Raw genomic sequence first — 20,031 nt, forward strand, 5'->3', positions numbered from 1 at the left:
ATACGCAAAAGTATTTTAATAAACAATATATTAACGATATATTAAGTACTGCCCTCTATGGCAATTGCAAATGAAGAACATACCCTTCGTAACGGTTCCTTAAATTCCAGAACTGCAGTACCAACAATATATTTAATTTTCATAGTAGCGATTCTGTTAACAGTATCCCACGTAACAGTTTCTCAGTATCGTACGAAAACGTAGGCTGTGTTAAGGGAACCGTTGCTTCCTTCCGCACACCCGGTATTTTAGCTGAACGCTGATTGGCCGTGGCCAGACGCACCGGCTTCCTCACGTGATCACGTCCTGTTTCTCTTTCTCCGTACCGCTGGATAGAGCATCGTGTCTAACAAAGAAGGGGAACCGATGCATCGCTTGTAAGGCGAAAACGGTGGGGAGAAAGACGCTGGCCGATTGCACTTGCCCCTTGGCGCATTGTCCATCTCGAGACCGGCAAAAGCCAACAGTCGAATCTTGCTCGAGCGATCGGTTTAATTAACATCTTTAAATTCCTGGTGCATCGTACGAATCGTTTGTGTCCGTCCGTGTGCTCGATAGACGTGTGCTTTACCGTACACGGTGTTAACGATTTCTTGTTCGTTCGCATTCGCGTGGTAGTTATTCGTAGCAGCCATGGTTGCTGGTAATAAAATGGTAAGCGTGCATCGAGAAACCTTTTTACGGATCACCGAAGAAATCCATTACGATCGTAGTCGTACAGTGTGTTTCCTTTTCTATATGGGGGGCAATGAGTTAGTGAGACCGCTGGGAATGGATTAGCAGCGGAAATCTCTACCAGAAGGCGATATGGTTTTTTTTGTTGATTTTCGTTTCTTGTTTCGTATGCAAAGATGAACGTCAGGGTGACGACGATGGACGCCGAACTGGAGTTCGCGATCCAGCAGACGACCACCGGGAAGCAACTTTTCGACCAGGTTGTAAAAACGATCGGTCTGCGTGAGGTGTGGTTTTTCGGGCTTCAGTACACCGATAATAAAGGCGACCTGACATGGATCAAACTGTACAAAAAGGTAGGATTACTTGTTACTTATTATCTTAATTATCTTGCTAATTATTTAATAGTAATGGTCGCTACAAAGTGACTATACAAAACAGTATTAGTAGTTGCTTTGAAAGTATTATATGCTTTGTGTAGATTTTGGGAAGAGTATTAAGACTTATATTACATTCGATAGTATGTTTGTTCCAGTCTCAGAATATATTCGTATTTAAATCATTTTTCACGATTACTGTATTACATTGTACGAATATTTCATTGAGAGCAATGGGTTACCTAGATAGCGAACGTTCGTTTAGAATTTTTTAGTGATTCGTTTTGTAACATTAAGCCTTTGTTTGTACAAAGATATTTTAATAAATAAAAGGTTTATTTACATTTTCAAGAAAATATTAACTCATAATAAAGTGTAAATTGAAGTAATGTTTTTGGGTGATTAGTGATTGTAAAATGTACTTCAGTACATTTAAGATTGAAAAACTAGAGGAAAATGTTGTAGAGGTCATCTAGTAAAAAGATATACTTAACAATTTTTGTACTTCCATACAGTTTTTAAATTTTATTCTACATTGTGATATTTTTTCAGAATATTTTCTATTCCTTGTGCATCATGAGAAAGTATTTGTCCTTTGTCTCATACAGATGTTCTAGGAATAATTCTCTCTTGTGTTATTTTATTTGGAAACTTTAAAACAAAATTTTAATTATTCATAATGTATTTGAAAAGTATTTCTGAAAAAAATGAATTTGCTATTAAATATATTAACGAGAAAACTGAAAAATTAAGTGAGATTTTTCAACACGTTATGAATATATGAATAGAATATATTTTCTTAATTAAGTAAAACACAATGTACTGTAAAATTATAAAATTAATATTTGTAATACTATTACTATTATTAAATTAGACACACGTATCACATTGACAAAATTTGAAGTCAATAATTCGAACTTACGTGAATACTTATGTGAATTTTGTAATAAAGTAACTAGTGGCGACTCATTGGCGACAGATGTTACTGTCATCAATTTTCATAGTTAAAATATGTTACATTACTTATAGAATTTTACGTTTCAGTTATAAATCATAAAGCAATAACATTATTATTATTATTATTATTATTATTAAAGGATGAAATAAGCATTTTAAAAATAGTTTGTTGTGTACATAATTTTTCGCGCTACTTTTTATATCGATTCAAAGATTACTTCTTTGTAACCGTTTTTTGTGTGCTGGGTTCCGATACCTGATTTGAGGTACAGTTACGGTGAAGTAGATACGCCATCTACTTTCACCGTGTGGATGATGTAGACGCGCCTTCACCTTGACACAGTCGCTTGTATACTTTCATTGTCTCGTTATTCTGTTCTTTTTTCAATTTATGCATATCTGTGACTTTCGTGCAGATTGTTTTTTTACGTAATTAACTAATTATTCATTACGTAAACATCAAACTACTATAAGAAAAAAAATGAAATGAACCGGTATTTGAAATATTACTAAAAAATTGTAAGTATCTACGACATTGCATAAAATTAATTTATGGCTAGCAGTTCGTATGTTATTAAAAAGTTTCTTAAGAATTCCTGTACATTTTTTCCAGTAATTACGATATAGATTTTTGTGCACATGGTTCGAACTGCCATTTATTTTTCTGTGCTTCTTAATAAAAGTAGAGATTAGATAACGTAATTATGTTATCTGTAATTATATGTATGTATCTGCACTCAACGTGTATTGTATATTAATGTAAGAGTGCACAGAATAAATTAAAAATTACTCGCGCTAAACAGAATACAATAAAGATGAAGGGTTATCCACTTAACTCGGAATCCCGACGTTCGAGACGAGCATGAAGTGGCAACAGCGCGCCACGTATGGGTACTAACACATTTATGCAACGTCATTGGGCTCAAAATTTCTCAGATTCGTTAAATACCAGATATAGGAATTTATTATAAACAATCAGATTCGCGATTTCAATACAAATTTTCAGTTGTGATCTAGTCCTCGTTATTATCCGATTTATGGTGTATTTAAATTCATTTTTATCAGAGAAAAATTTTCAGTTGGTCAGTGATGTTTTCATTATGATGTTATTTATAATAAATTTCGTTGCGTAGGTAATAAGCTGCGTGTTACAGTGTTGCCTTTAATGCTAACCGACGACCACAACCTGCCGGCTAGAATCAAATTTTTCAATTTTATTATACATACAATTTTGTTTTTAAAGCTACAACGGTTCGAATCTTTGATATCTAAATATGTTCTTCTCAGATAATTATCTAACCAGAGGCAGAATTTAAAACAAAATATGAAAGTGAAACTAATTGTTTTAATTACTTATTATGGTATATGAAAATTCAGATTTGTGTTATATTTTTGTGCATACTATAATTAATTCATGTACTATAATTGTTAACGAGTATTGTAAACTAGTATTATTTAAAAAATAATAACTTTAACATATGACCCGATAAAAGTGATCTAAGCAAAGGAAAAATTATTTCTAGATAACTTAACAATTAGACTAAAAATGATCTCAGGAACAGTTTCTTTTTTGTTTCCCTTGTTTAAAATAATGTGAATCTAATTGTGCCAAAGAAAATAAGTTTTTGTTAAAAAAATATCGACAAAAGTATAGTTCCAATTGTAGTTACAGAATATCGGCTTATTGAATCTTGTCATGATTTCTAAGGATTGTAATGTGAGTTCTGGACCTAAATACTTACAACTGAGAATCAAATTTTAATTGTAATTCTTAATTAATCAACCAAACATACTTTCGTGATAAATATGTATCTATGAATACCATAAAGCAGGTAAATACACAACGACTAGGTCAGTATTGAAAAATTTCACTGAAATCTCACGAGCGAACGGTGCACTTGGGACCTTGCGAATGTTGGAGGTTTCGAGGCCCATGACGTTGCACCAATGTAGCGGCATCTGTGCGTGTGGAAGTAGTATTAGTAAATACTTGTACCAATTAAGCGGGTTGCCCTGTGTAATGATTATGTGTAGTTTGACTGCTTTGGGACCGGAACTACATACAAAGTGCTTGCGCAAGAATTCACGCAACTTGTCAGGGAAGTTCGCTAGGTCCCTCCCTTTCTGTAATAGGTTAGGTTAGGCTGACCATTATTGTCGTTGAATCTTAATCCCCCAGTGCATGGCCTGTGTTTGAGGGACTTATGAGGCTTTCGTTTTCCCTTGAATAAGTCACTTTTACATGTTGTAATAATTTTATTAATAAATAAATATCTTTGATTCTGATAAGCAGAAGACACTGCATCTATTGATAAAAATATAAATGAAACGATGGATTTCCTTGAATTTTACGCGTGTTCTGGCGAGATTATTTTTTTGAATAATCTTGATTATTCCTTGATTAAGAAGGGTTAATTTTTTCACAGTCGACATTTATTGAGCCGAGATCGTTAATTGTCACATTCAGTGTTCAGAAACCTGTAACCAAAAGCCATGATATTCCAACATTAAAGTGGAAGTCAAGAAAACAGTATTATTGTGCAATATCACGCTTGTATATATTTCTTGTTGAAAATTGAAAAGACATTCTGATGTTCCAAATACAAATTAAAAAAGTAATTGTTGTACATAAAAATAAATATTTTGTATTATGTAAAGTATGATAAAAAACTGACTTTACAATGGTCCTTGCTGACAGAGTTTGGCCCACGCTGTGAATGGAAAATCATGAGAATTTAGCGTGGCACTGAACGCGTTAAATGAAGGGCTGTGTTATTTCTTTTCTTTATTTTCTTTAATTTTTTGGCACATCGCGCCAGACGTCCCTCACTGGTCCCAGACTTTGTCGGCCATACTGTTCCACTTCATCTGTCTGCTAGAAGTTAAGACTAGAGAATGAAGCGACACATTTTTCGTTAATAATCGTTCAACACGTTCTTGTGAATTAAATTCAGTAAAAAGATTTTCCGTTAGAAAAATATAACTAAAGAAATTAAAGTATTCCGACTTTACTAAAAATTGGAAGAAGAATTAAAAATTTTTATATTGTAAATTTGCTAAAGTTTTTCTAACAAAAATAAGTTTCCCCTTAATTATTAATCAGAATGGTACCAATACAGTAGTAATTTTACCGAAGTTACGCGGCATTGTAACACTTGGCGTGTTTGCGATAAGTATTTCAAATAAAAACTGAACTTCGCTTGCACGTTACAGGAAAAAAACGTGGCGTTGCGTAGCTCCAATAATGATTTACGTAGTCGTCCTGTTTGCCGTGATTTATTCTAACGAAATGTGTTAAAGACATGGTATAACTTCATTTGAGAAAGAAAAATTTCAATGACAAATTCCTTTTAATAGAAATCTTACACACTAAATGCATTTTATTCCAAAATCAGAAAAAAATGTTTGAAAAATTGCAAATCTGAGTAATACTTGAAAAACGATGAAACAATTCGTGAGAATTATACAATGTAAAATTTAATTACATTTGGAAAGTTATTTTATAAAATTGTAAGTATGTATAATTATATTATACATTCTCTAATAAGGCTGTGAGAATAATTTCTATTGGTGAAGAAACTTGGTGGGAAAGAAAATATTTTCTTAGACGTTACGTGTACACAAGGTTGGAAAGAATTGAATTAAGTAAAGTTTCATTTTTAGCCCAAAATGATGTTGGCAAAGTTAATCGAAAATTCTGTAGTTTAACGGTGATGTTTAAGTAGGACAGTCTGAATAACGGTTTATGGTAAGGTAGTTACTGATAAGTGATATAGTCTACGGAAGATTTTATCGTTATAACAAGGTTGCAAAATAATTATACGGTCCACAAGAATTTTCATTATTCATTCGTAATTAAGTCAGCATTTTAATTTCACATATGTTTTCTACAACGAGATATTACTAGTTTCTTATTGTGTTAGTTTCGATGACTAATAATAAGCTGTGCTTGTCAACAGATCTTTGGGTTAACGTACCTAATATTGCTACGCGTAATATGTTGCAAATAACGATCTAAAATATCTCGGTAATAAATTAAATTAGTAACTAAGTACTTTTGTGAACACGTAATTTAACTCGTTATAATGTAATCTTGCTCGTATATTATTATTTGACAGTCAGTTGTATGAATTTCTGACAAATACGAGTGGATGGAATACCAAATAGGGAAATGTTTGTAAAGATTTAAGAATGATATTAATTTATGTTCAACTTATTAAGATTCAAATTACAATATTTCTAATTAAGAACTTAATTGTAATATTGTATGAGCAACAACTAGCGAAGAAGTGTTTTAATGAATCTTGATACTATCAAAATATCTTGAACCATGACATTGGCACATGACATTAAGAGAAGTTAATTCTAAATATTGTACATCTCTAAAACAGTTTCCTTCCGTTTTGGCTGGTTCTCTTAACTTGGCTACTTTCCAGAAATTTCAAAAATATGAAATTCGAACATGAATTAAGTTCAGCTAGCATATAAATGTAATCCATTCAAAAAGTAGAATATTGGTTAATTTTTTTACTTTCAGAAAAAAGACATTTCTTAGTCTTTTGAGCAAAACAATAATTTAACAAAAGTGCCCAAAATATTCATTCAATTACAAGTATAAATAAATATAAATAAAGCTTCGAAATCTCATGAACATATAAATTCGTTATTATTCTCAAAACGACGGTATTAAGTACATTTGTTCAATCACGGTATCCTTATTTCGGGATACATCACATTTTTCTATTCATAATTAAAAATCAGTGGATCCCAACAGTTGCAACTCATTCTACGCGAAACGCGCGTAACTTTTCTTTAATCTTATTCTAATTGGACTAATTTAAGATTCTTAATTAACTGTAGCATAATATGATAATTTTCTGATTTATTTGAAAACATTTGCAAAATCATATATTATTTATACAGTATGATTATAATATAAGTTCCTCATAGATGAACACTATAGGAAATGTTCAAAATTCAATCGAGGAAAAATAATTAAGCTGAGAAAATAATTTTAAGTTAAAATTCCAAAAGTTGTTTTTTGATACCTCCACTAGAAATAGTGTTAACTCTATTTTTCAAGCGTTTCCAAATTTTTTTACGTATGAACTGTCATCAAATTTTGTATAATTTTCATTTAAACAAATGAACAGCTCACCACAACGATATGAAAACCAATAAAATGCATAACAATTGGAATAAAATCAAGTGTCAAATTTGCCTCGATATAGGACCACAAAGAATTAATCGAGAACTTGAATATCGGTAGCCGATATTAGTCAGAATAACTTTGTAAACAAATGAACGACATAAACGAACATCTGTAGAAAAGCTCGATCGTAAGACTATGATCTGTCGCTGGGTCGAGCAGTGTTGGTCGTGCTTGGACAAATGTGTCGCTGATTTCACAAACCGCTAGGCGATATCGCAGCCAGTACAGCTAGCCAATATCCGGTTCGGTTGGTTGCTAGAGGTTTGGTAGCCTCGTCGTCGTCTCCTTTTAATGAATGCCCGCGCGATTCTTCCATGCAGCCAGAAAATGCGATAGCGCGGCTGGTGAAGAAAGAAGTGAAGAAGAAAGTTCGAAAGCTGAGAGGTTGCTCGGACTCCGACACCGACGACGACGAGTTCGAGGACGACCTGGTAAGCGACGGGAGACAGGCTTCGACTGTTTTTATTCTCCTTCGAGTGCGAACTCGAATGATTCGAGCGGAAAGCGAGGAAACGTTTTAGGGGACCTTGAAATCCACGAAACCGCAATGGTTGCGAAAAGCGAAACGAATTCTCCCGTAATAATGTCAGAGTTATTTCAGGTGGAAGATTTCAGTGAGTCATCCTGTTTATACGGATGATGGAAGAGACAGTATTAAAGGGATGATTGAACGGTACAGATGAAAGGCGAGGAAAGTTCAAAAGATTGAAACCTTGCCCAACGATTTCATTCAAGATGAATTCGATGTTCTTTAACACTAAAATTACCGAGTAGTTGAATTGATTTTTTGAAAATCCTCTATAGAATTTGCAAGAGTGTATCTATTAAAGCTTTAATTGATTTACAATTCGGTTTGCATATTGCTACATCAATTTCTTTAATAATATCTCAGAGAAACATTTGTTATCTTTTCAATATTTGCAAAAAGAAGAATTCAGGAATGAATCATTTTGAGCCGTCTGGTAGTTTTAGTGGTAAAATGTTGAGTCGGTTACTTTAAATGTTAACCCCTTTGCACTCGAAGATTTTCGCTGTATATATATTTAATTATTTTTTGACGTGATGTAGATATTATATTTGTTTAAACTTTGTTGATTTATTGAGAAACTACATCTAAATCGAAGAAAAAACTATTTTACTTGAATATTTCACGTATCTATGGATTATACGAAATTTAATATTAAATTCAAAAGTTTATAATTTTGCTGTATCGATGTGGCGACTGAGAGTTATTTCTCAAGTGCAAAGGGTTATTTGATAACAGAAAAGCAATATTTAAATTCATGTATCTGAATTAAATTTTCGCGGCCCGAATATTTCTCTTTGCGATCCCATTTGGTGTCGCGTTCCATAATTTGAAAAACGCTGCTCTAAAGCATAAAAATTGATAATAGAATAATAATATTCAATTTGAATGCACAAAAATGAAAAAACGTGAATATCACGTTTCTCGCATTCGTACGTGCCCAGAAATCAACAGTTTAATTAACACATTCCGTGCCATCGAAAACTTGTTATATCTTACTTATAAAGTGCACTGGTTTCTTAAATGAAATATTAAGTTACATTCAAGTTTTTGGTGACTTTTATATATATTTTAATATTATTTACCGCTATTCGTTGACACGTGTCTTACAAAAAACGTTTCCTTACAAAAATTGCGCGTGTACTACAAATGGTACACGTGGCACGGAACGTGTTAAAAAAGAGTTCACGATGAGCCCCTCGAAGATTCGTTGTTCTCGCGATAGGCTTGAGAAGCCACTCGCTCACGTTTTTCTCGGTATCTGTTTACATTCTGTTTGGCTGAGTTTGATTATGATCCACAAAGCAATCGCCGGTGTGTAAATACCTCCCAGAAATTATGCTCGCCACGGGGAGAGATGTTGGTTCTCGCGCGAATTATCTTTGCGTTCCGAAGCGATACCAATGACGCAGACTTTAAGTGTTTCGCAAAGATCATGTTGGCTGGAACGAGACGTTAACTATTCTTCGGAAATAATGTTCCTTATCGCGACGATGCGGACATAATATTTTATCAGGTTGCTAGGAAATAAATAATTCAAAAATTCCTGTGCCCGATATGCTTCTATTCAGATATAACTTGTTGTTAGATACATAGGGTGGAACACGAAACGTGATTAGCTTAGATTATTCTGCTGCTAGCGGTTCGATCAGAAATTTTGTTAGCTAAAACAACATGGTTCAAGGAGAGCTTTGAGATGATTCTACCAAATTTTTTGTCAACTCTTTTTCCCCAGAATTGTCAAGGTCACCTTCAGTACACGCAGCTTATAAAACACTACTAACACCTCACGTTTGATATCATTAAATGTGTTCCAAGATGCAGAATGAAATGTTTACAAACAGTGTGTGGGGAATCAAGTCAGTAATGACTAATACTAATCTATCAACAGTTCTAGAAAGTGTACAACAGTGTGGCTTGCTATTCCTCTTTAACAATCTTTAAGAAACTTGCAAAACTCTTGCAAACTTCTTCAGTATTCTTAAATTCAGAAAAAAATATTTGTTATGATGATTGTCGAATTCGTCTCAGTATTCCCTAGAAGATGGGTATACAAAAATTGTAGGTTTATCTGTAAAAAAAACTGAAGGTGACCTTGATATCTCTGGAAAAAAAGGGTTGACAAAAAATTTGGTAGAATCATCTTAAAGCTTTCTTTGAACCATGTTATTTTAGCTAACAAAATTTCCAATTGAACCAGTAGCAGCAGAATAATCTAAGATGATGACGCTTCGTGGTCCTCCCTGTATGCTTCGATTGTAGTTCATAATTTCTCTCGACGAGTTACAAGATTGTCTATTTCATCTGGACAAACTCTTGGGTTATAGAACTGGCAACACCTTCGAAGTTGTTTTGATAAAAAAGCCTCTTTACTTTAGAAAATGGTGTAGAAGTTTAAAAAGTGATAGTTTTTATCAATTTATCGATTCTGGTCCTTTTTTCTCAGGTTCTGATGCATTTCGTTTAACTTTTAGTAATGCTTCTTTGAAGTGATTGATTCTCTAGTATTTAAAGATAGAATGAGTAACTCTTACTGTTATTCATCATTAGAAGCCATCTATTGCGGATTCAACGATGCTTTCGACGTTTATTTTTTGGTCTTTTCATATGTTAATCGTTGCAAAACCTTTCATTGTTATATAAACGTTATTTTCCGCCGCAGGTTAATGTTGGACCTGAACAAATTGCTATCCGTTGTTGTTACTACTTCTTCGTTTCATTCATATGGCACACATTATTAAATTTCTTTACTTTACTCATCTTTATGTGATCAAGAATAGTTGTATGATCTATCCTAAATTCTATAAATAATGCGGTGAGACACATTTTATTTTTAAAAATAGAAATATGAAAAATCACATTATTTATGGAATGACCCAATATTTAAGGCTTGTGTCACTGAAAATGAAATCTGCCTTAATTTAAACTTGTAAAATTATATTAATTAGTGACTCCATGACGATTTATATTTGCAATAAATGCACAATCTTAAGTTGTTATAAAAAATGTAACAGCGTAAGACACACACACGCCTTATATTTTGAGAATGAATTGAGAATTTTTTGAAAATTGCAATATATTTATTTAGCAAAATTAATTTTTGCAAGTGCTCTGACACTTTAGAATTGCATACACAGTCACAAGAAGAAAATGTCAGATGTATGATTTCATACCTGTCAGAGTTGCTATGATTTTCAAATATCGTGTGGCGTACATAATATAGGAAATAAGTAATGAATATAAAAAAACCCTGATTCGCAATGTCGTTTGTCCTTGTACTATGTAATGTAAACAAATGCATCTGTGTAATCAATTTGACGGAGTTGTGCCAATAGATTAAGCTCATCTATTTTTCAAATGAATTGCTTGCATGATGACACTGTTTATCTACTTTTAAAACGAATTGAACAATTTCAAGGTCATTGAAAGGTTTCTGAAATTCGTTACTAACATGTTGATCGAGTTTTAAGGAAAAATATAACATTCCATTAAGACAGGAAAAAGAACATCGGAGAAAAATATTTTCTTGTGAGTCGAAGTACGATTGAAAATATTTCATGTGATACAGTTAGATGAAACATTATAGATAAAAATTTAGTTAAACACAAGTTCAACATCGGAATCAGTGTTAAAAATTGTTCGAATTTTTATTCTATTGCACTTTATTCGGTTAAGCACCGCGGTGTCGTAATGAATTGACATTCATGAATTCACGGCACAATGGCCACTGGACAGACTTTCTGTTATGATGACGTGATCACATGTGGGCTGTGTGATCCGGGAAGATTTTTATTAGCTAAGATACGTTGCCCACCAGTAGATCCTGTGTTCATAATGGTTTCGTCAATTGTAGTTACACGAACACGTCGTACAGTCGTTCACAGTTCAGTACAGTAGGACCTCGATTAACCGAGTCGCTATTTTCTGAGATCTCAATTGTCTAGAGACCTGTTTAACCCCTTCTCTTATAAGATCGTGTCAGACTCATGAAGGAAATTTTAAACTGAATTTGACAAATCTAAATGTTATGTATTTATTTTTTATATAAATCAAGTATTAATTGCCTATTATCAATTTTTAGCCTTTAGAGTAAACGTGGACACAGAATAAGTACCAAATTCTTTTCTTGTTCTACTAAATTATTAATGAACAAGAAATTAAGCTGAAACCCAGTAATTTGGTTTCTTAGATTGTACCTCAAAATACATACGACCAAATTTCGCATGTTTAAAACTTGCCTTAACCTGTTAACAGTGGAATTTAGTTTAAAATCTCTCTTGTTTTGAGCACAATAAAATAAAGAAATGAAGCGTGTAGAGTATATTTTAGAAATAAAGAAGAATTACGTGTTTATCTGAAAAAATAAATAATTGATCGTTAGTATCATTTCAAGCTTTAAGATAACGTGTATACTCGTCAAACGCAGTTAACTGGTTAAAACAGATATGTTTACATGCTTTAAAACATGTTTTCTCAAGCTTTCATTTCTTTAGACTCCTGATCGTCCAATTATATCGAACAGTCGATGTTCTACTGTACTTCAGTGGTGGTGACTCTATTCATGGACTGGATCTTACTATGTGAAAAATATCTTTCATGACACAATGTCCATCAAACAACTTTTCAGTGGCTGATTTCAACTTTTCCAATAGCTAAACTGTCACAAAATGATTCATCGTTGGTAACTCTGACAAATTTAATCCTTTGCATTTCAGAAATTTTTCACCAGAAAAACTTAAAGTTTTCTGATGAAATATAGATCACATTTTTTTAAATCAACTTAAGAAGATACCCAACATAAATTGAGGAACAAAATATTTAGAAATATTAGTCTTGTAGTGATCTGTCGTTTGAAATGAAGAGCTTTTTGTTAAAGAAGTCACAAATGGAAAAGAGCAAAAGAATAAAATGTATTGAAAATTATTATATTTGAGAAAACGCGAATTTACACCAGCAGTTGCGAATACGTTAATATTATATTTATATTTTTAACATTGATGTTCTTAACATTAATTTTCTAAAATTAGACAATTATACGCTAACGTTTCGAAAATATGTAGGGATGCAGCAAATAAATTAGAATTGACATTACAATTGACAACCAAATAATTGAATATAAGATAAAGGTAAACGAACAAATCGATGAACTTTTTTACCGAGAACAGAAATAAAAATAAAGATAAACATTGAAATGTAGTCACTTTAAATGTCACAATTTATACTGTTGCTATATTAAAATCAAATGACGATTGATGGTCGCCGCTGGAGTGAAAATGGGCTAATTTTAAATTCTTGGTCAGACGTAAGAATCTTCTGTCTGTCGGTTGAAATGCCTCGATATCAGTGACGCGTACTTTCATCAGCGAAGTCGCTTCACCGTAACCAAGAACGCGCGTCCGTTTCAATTGAAACGAGCGTTTCATACGTTAGAGCCTAATAAGGGGAAAAAGAAACGGAGACGAGCGCACTCGGAGCACATTGTACCGCGGCGCCATGTTGTTTTATTAACGGCTCCGGTCGCGTGTGTTACGTCAATTGCATGAAAATAACGCGGGATGACTCATTACAGCAGACGCCATTTAAGGAAACGAGAAAAGCGTCCACCGTTCACTTTTATCCTAATGGCAACCGTCTTTTATCGTTCTGTGACCTTGCCGGACGCGCTCCACTTCTTAATTTATTCACCGTAAAAGTGGAGATCTCGCGAGTAACCGATTATCGGACATGAAATTATGTTCTCGTTTCAGTAATTTATCATTTCAGACCTGCGACAGAGCTTTGTCAGATCATTTGACAAATCTAACTTAGCAGAGTCATAAAAAATAGTTCCACGAGGCATAAGAGATTTTCATTTGAATATTCTGAATTGGCTGAAAGATTGAGTTGTTTTACTTTTCAAAGTGGAGTTTGTATTACGATACACTAATAATTATTGTAAACAAATGAACGATACAAGTTTTTTATTTTTATGAGAAATAGTCGAAACATTTTCCTAGTTGATGAAAAGTGTTAAGACAGTTGTAAAGGGTTAAGATATCAGTAACTGGGAAATAAAAAAACTGGAATCCGACATTTTGGCGGGTGCAATTGTTCTAGTATTAAAGTCTATTAAAGTCTCCTAACAAAAATAGGACAAGATTTTTCAGCCGACCTACTAGAACGAACGATAAGCTTCCAACGGACCAAAATAAAGGTCGCTTGAAGATCAATCGAATCAACGTCTCCAACAGGCTGAATCAAAACCAACTGAATGGGTAGATCACGACGAGTTCACGATGAAAGATCAGATAAAAATATTTCGTAATCGTCGATCTGCCGTATGAAAACCTCCACGTAGACGGTGGATCGGAGAAGCAACCTGCACAGGTGTTGTTACCTGTGAACTGTGGATTATTACGTAACGCGTGTGCTAGACTCGAAGCAATTAGCAGGCGTTATTCCGTGAGTCGCAGGTAGTTTTTCGACGTTTCCTCTGTACCCTTTTTCTCCTCACCGCGGTCGTCCGGTGATGTTATAAGCTATTTATGTTATCGGGCCGTATTGCAAGGTCGTCGTCTTGATAGTCTGAAGTTGGCGCGCGGCTAGGCGTTGCCTACACTACCAGCGCGCATGAAACGCGGATATTTCTTTTCCTCGTTCGGTCCATCGGGGGTTACAGCCACTTTAACGACCGCGGAATGGACGGTATGAGATTATTCAGGATATTTTAAGAAACGGACGAGAATTAAAATCTTCGCCTATCGTCCTTACGCAACGACGGAGATTTTAATTGCAAGATTAAAATTCCTTAATTGTATAACGGCGAGGTATTAAAAGTGTTTGAAATTAAATTATGGTAATTCCTTCAACGGAACGATACTCCAGGAGGAACTTAATACACGCGATTCCTCGTATGTTAATATTTCTTTTGTAGCGATGCTTTTTTGTACAAGCCGGCGAAAGATATTTTCTTAACGTCTTTATTAACATAGGAATGCGCAAGAACGATTGAGGCTGCTGTGCAAGTAACGGAAATTCGAACAATCGTTATCGAAGATGAATTTCTTTGCGAGATGATTTTCGAAGTTCTCATTACGTTATGGAACTACTATTGTAGATCGGTTTTCGCGTCGACTGTTATCAGACGCGGCGTTGCCGACGTACAGGGTGATTCACGGAACGAAAATAAGTCTTTACCTCTTTCCCACTTGTAATTAGATAAAAATGTCGACTAATAATACGAAAACGATACTTTTTCTCGCATGTACCCACAGTGACGCATGTGAATTTCACAGTTACACAATTATGTTATACGGAGACTTGCGTCTCTTTTTGCATACAAGACATTTTCTTGTCATTCTTCGTGAAAAAATGAAAAAATAAAAACGATCAGTTCGTGATTTATTTCGAATAAGCTTCAGTTGTATTAAATGCTTGCAAATGCAGTTTTTCTGCTGTTGCAACCAGGACGAAGTGATCTACAAAATGGTCAGAACGATACCTTCGAGCAATTTTCTTGACAGAGACACCGTTTTAATGTGTTCCTGACTAGGCGATGTACTTGCAAATGTTTAAAGTCAAATTTTGTAATGTTTAAGCGTTTTTTTTCTAATTAATTGTGATAGACACCTTATTCGAGCATCTCACGAACTGTTCAGTTCTTATCGCTTTATCTGAATGCCTTATGAAGAATGAATGATTTGCATTCAAATTACTTTAATCGCATAATTCAACACCAATATATCTTCATTATTTGAACGCATGCTAACCGTAATACTAACAACTGGAAGACTGGACATTCGTTCTTGTCTAGGGTAAGTAGCCACGTGTCGAATCAGCTTAACGAGCAGGTTTGCACAAGTACCATTTCCCGCGTTTCCCGTTGTCTTGGCACGTTCAATAATAACGTGGTTCTCCAAGATTCGCGTTAATGGAAATCATGTTTGCAATAATTGCGAACGAGCTCGGGACGTGAGGTGTAGCATAACAATCTCGTTAACCCCTTCTTCTATAATACCGAGTCAGGCTTCGAATAAAAATTATCAATTGAATTCAATAAATCTAAATGTTTCCTACTTCTGTTTCGTATAAATGAAGTATTGCTTGTCTAGTATCAATCTTTAACCTTCAAAGTAGACGTTAATCATTTTAAACGAACGTAGTTTTATCAAGCACAGACGCGAAAGAAATCATAGGACAAGGGGTTAATCTGTAGTATTTCAACATTAAACTGTTCTCGATTTGGACGAACTTCTGCCGAATTGAAGTTCGATGCTTGCACTATCGTTTGGGATCTCTGGACCTAAAGATCTTTACAAGTTTGCAGTTTATCCTTTTCAAATAAAAATCGTTGGTTATTAATGTAGATTTTCGTGTATTGAAAATGAATCTAAAATTTCGTTTTTCTACGTTACTCTCGATTTTTGAGTAAATTAATTTCAAACTTTTAAAGTTATTTGCAAAAATAATTGTTATTGAAAGTAATCATTATTGGCAAATGATTCCATAAATACAATTATATATTGCTTATAACGTTATAAACGATTAAATATATTTAAATAATTTTTTAAGTAAATTATAATTATTATTAAATAAAAAAGCAGAACAGTCAATTTAACAGCTTGGCAGTTCTAGTGTTAATGTAACGTAGCTATTTCAACCTTGTAACTTTATTAGCTTGTTTCGCATCTGTTGCTTGTCAATCATTTATAATAGAAAAACTTTACAAAGCAATATAAGAACAGTCATCCGTTTGTATCCATTACGTTTAAGATATATTCAGCACGAGATAGGGATATTTTAAACACACAATAACGGAATATCGCGTTTAACTTATTGTTTCTTAGAATTATATAACTCGCGAGCAATACATGTGACGATGAAGTTAGCTAATGTAATTGCATGTATGAAATGGCTGCGTTACGTTAAGGGGGACTCCTAGCGATCGTTGACGTTGAGGATTACTAATGGCTCTTTGTATCTCGTGGAATTATTCATTTTGTTTTCGCAATCGAACATCAAATCTGAATGCTTAACGAATAAATTATTCTTGTATGGTTAACGAATAAATTATTTTTAATTTTGAAAATTAACGTTGATATTATGTTCAAAATTAAATTTTCCAAAAATCGAAGTTAACGGAGAACAGTTTATAAATTAGCCTTCAATGTTGGAGAATCTACAGAAATTACTTATTAAACGTTGCAGTGCACGGAAACAGTAAACATTGTTGGGTAATATCATTGAGTCATTAAAATGATATCGTTTCTGTGAAATTGAATAATCATATATTTCCTGATTTTTTATCTTCGATGATTTTAGCCTTCATACATTATCCTATATTATTTAGTATTTAAACGATCGTTTCTTGTTGCATTGCAACAATTGTAAGTAATCAACTGTTGGTACTTGCGTATTATACGGACCACCTTTATTTCCTAATTGAATGTTGCGTTGGTCAGTCATTTGGGTTAGGTCTGAGTTAGTATTTACTTAATATTATAACACTTTATTAATGTACTATTATTATTATTATTATCATTAGTACCATTATCAATAGTATTATTATTAATATTTTGTTTCTTAAAAACGAAGGTAGTCCGTATAATGCGTAAGTATCCAATTGTTTACGTATATTTCTCTTCTAATTCCATGTTTTCGAGTCGTACAACTGGCATGATTTGTAGGCGTCCTTGTAGTACGTTTCTACGGTGCCATTTATTTATCCACAATAGAGCGACGTGTTTTGGAAATGTGGAACCAGTTTAACAGGAACTCACTGTGATATTATGTCACCATTGAAATACAATTAGAATCACCATTTAAAAGAGAAGAAAAAGAGAAATAAAATGAAACATTGTACTTGAAATTGATTCTCAAGTTTCACTCAAAGTAGTATCCCCTTAATGCACAATATATTTGAATAAACTAAGTCCATTAAAAACGACATCGATATGTTGTCGATAATGAATTGATTTGGGACTTATCCTCTAAAAATTATTGAAAAAATGGGGAGAACAATAGTAACTTTCTGATATTCATAATTTTCCAATTAAACATTGATTAAATCTGTGATTGTACTAAATAGAAATAATACGCGAATCAAGGGATAGAACTATTTTATCGTAATACTCTATGTCTCATCACATTATATCAGATTTGGTATTAAACATCGAATTTTACAATTTTCCTATGTCAAATGTTAAATTATTGCGCAAAGGGTTAAATTGTTTTTTAAATGCATTTTATTTTGAATCGTTCTAATTGTCCCCCATCAATCTCATTTCCGACGTATTCGATCGTGGATCCCATAAAAAAGCAGCAATGTGATGGTATTGGCAAATAATTGCAGGTAGCTCCATGCGGCCTTCGAATGAAATTCTGGAACGTAAGGGAACGTAATTAAAAAATTTTCTAACCCGTAGACGTGAACCGAGAAATCGCATCCTAGCGTCTGGATTTCAATCCTCGAACTAAAACTTTTGAAACACTTGCTTTGAAATGAGTCTTACGTGATTAAAAAAATATCTTTTCGTTACTGACAACGAATAACAGCGAATTAGTTCTTTTATTTGACGTGTGAATCGAATTGTTTGTTGATCGAATAGTAAACGGGGACATGAATTTTATAGTATCTATTACTAACTGATTAACACTTCGCATTCTTCGTGAGCCCACGAAGAATTCAGTGTTACCACGTGTGCATTCTAGAAAATGCACGTCGTGTTGTTCTCAACTGCAGTTGAGGACATCGTGCGAGAAACTAACCGAATCTTGTGGTATTATCCATTAGTCAGTTCCATATGCGGAAGACATTTAATTCGTGGATTAAATATTAATCGAGGATCATTATCTCGGCGCTCACAAAAATCCAAGCCGAACACTGCAATTAACTGCTTTTCATCGTACATCTATAATAATGATAATCACTTTTGTTTCACGAAGAATTGATACATATTTAGTTGGTGTTTGTTAATTAGAAAGAATTAACGTTTGTAATGTTTTCTTTCCACTGTCATTCAATATTTTTATTCGTGTTCTAGTCATATTAACCCTTTATAGGACAGTATTCCTGTTAATGAGAGATTGATCGAGACTCGAAACAAATTTCTTTTCTATTAATTTCATTTTATAACATTGTTAACATTTGAAGAACAATTCACTGGAATTTTTGGTTTTAGTTTTGTTGCACATGTATACAGTGATTAAATATTTAAAAAATATTTTTGTAGAAATACATTATAGGACTCGTTTGATGAAAATGTTCCTAATGATAATTATCGGTAAATTCGATAGTTATGAATTATTGTCTCTGTTTAAAAGATGCTACTAGAAATAAGAGGCAGTTATCTGTGAAGTAGGGATTAAGATAAATTACAATTGTTTCTTATCGAATAAATTAAAATGTCGTATTTGTAAATTGTAGATTACATTAATTGCTATGATCATTAAGGATGATAATGTATTTCTTTTTTAATTGAGAAATTGAATCTTTAATTTGGAAAATGAAAATTCAGAGTGTTCGTAACTGTAGGGACTGGACTGGATCGTTCGATGCTATTGGTGTACTATATACAGCAGTAAACTATAAAGGGTTAAGTAAGTTTTGTTTTAAATGAGGTTTTTTGTTTACATTATTTTTTTTGTTGACAACAAAATCATCAATCATCTTGATTAACTCTTAAATGCATATCTGACCGTTTGTTGGTAAATTAGATTTCAGATAGAAATCTTTTTAAACAAAACAAATTATAATTCTGATCTCAATTCCAAAAGTATCCAAAAGTTGTTACAAGTAATAACCTAATAAAGAAAGCTTCCCCTCGATTGAAGTTTTCTTATTTAAAATATGCAATTGAATCGTGCATAATCAATTTTTCTCAACGAAAACACATGAAACAGTTAATTTGTCCATAGATTATACATAATAGAACATTTTCGAGTTATATTTCGATAAATAATAAAGAATTTCAACGTTACACAATTATAATCGTCTATTCAAACGTTAAATAATAAAAGAATTAGTGCAAATTCCACCGTAAACCATGAAAATTACAATAAAATTAAAATAGGGAAGCAGTCCTTCTAATAACATCAAAAGAAAAACAAAATTACCATATACAGAATATGAATGACGAGTCCAGCCATGTGTAAGGTTAATTAATTTTCCAAATCGTATGTGCAACTTGTATCTTACATTGTTCGGCCTTTTACATCATATCATATCTTATTCGAGCCTTGAAAAGTTAAAGGGCAAAATACATTTAAGAGTTAACGTAGCACGCCAAATGTAAATAACAAAAAGG

General features: G+C 33.2%; 1 protein-coding gene across 2 annotated transcripts in view; it reads left to right on the plus strand.

Annotated features, from left to right (window-relative positions):
• The first annotated feature begins 406 nt into the window (after positions 1-406).
• The window catches only part of Moe (moesin), a 32,609-nt gene continuing 12,984 nt past the window's right edge, over positions 407-20,031 (plus strand). Inside the window, exons 1-3 of one of the 2 annotated variants that reach the window (XM_031994055.2) lie at positions 407-654; positions 852-1,031; positions 18,078-18,113. In XM_031994055.2, coding sequence (XP_031849915.1) covers positions 634-654; positions 852-1,031; positions 18,078-18,113 — 237 coding nt within the window. In that variant the 5' untranslated portion in view covers positions 407-633. The remainder of the gene's footprint in view (positions 655-851; positions 1,032-18,077; positions 18,114-20,031) is intronic. The other variant, XM_031994063.2, reaches the window with a different exon arrangement.

The sequence above is a fragment of the Nomia melanderi genome, chromosome 1 (assembly GCF_051020985.1).
Source record: "Nomia melanderi isolate GNS246 chromosome 1, iyNomMela1, whole genome shotgun sequence".
Classification (NCBI taxonomy): Eukaryota; Metazoa; Arthropoda; class Insecta; order Hymenoptera; family Halictidae; genus Nomia; species Nomia melanderi.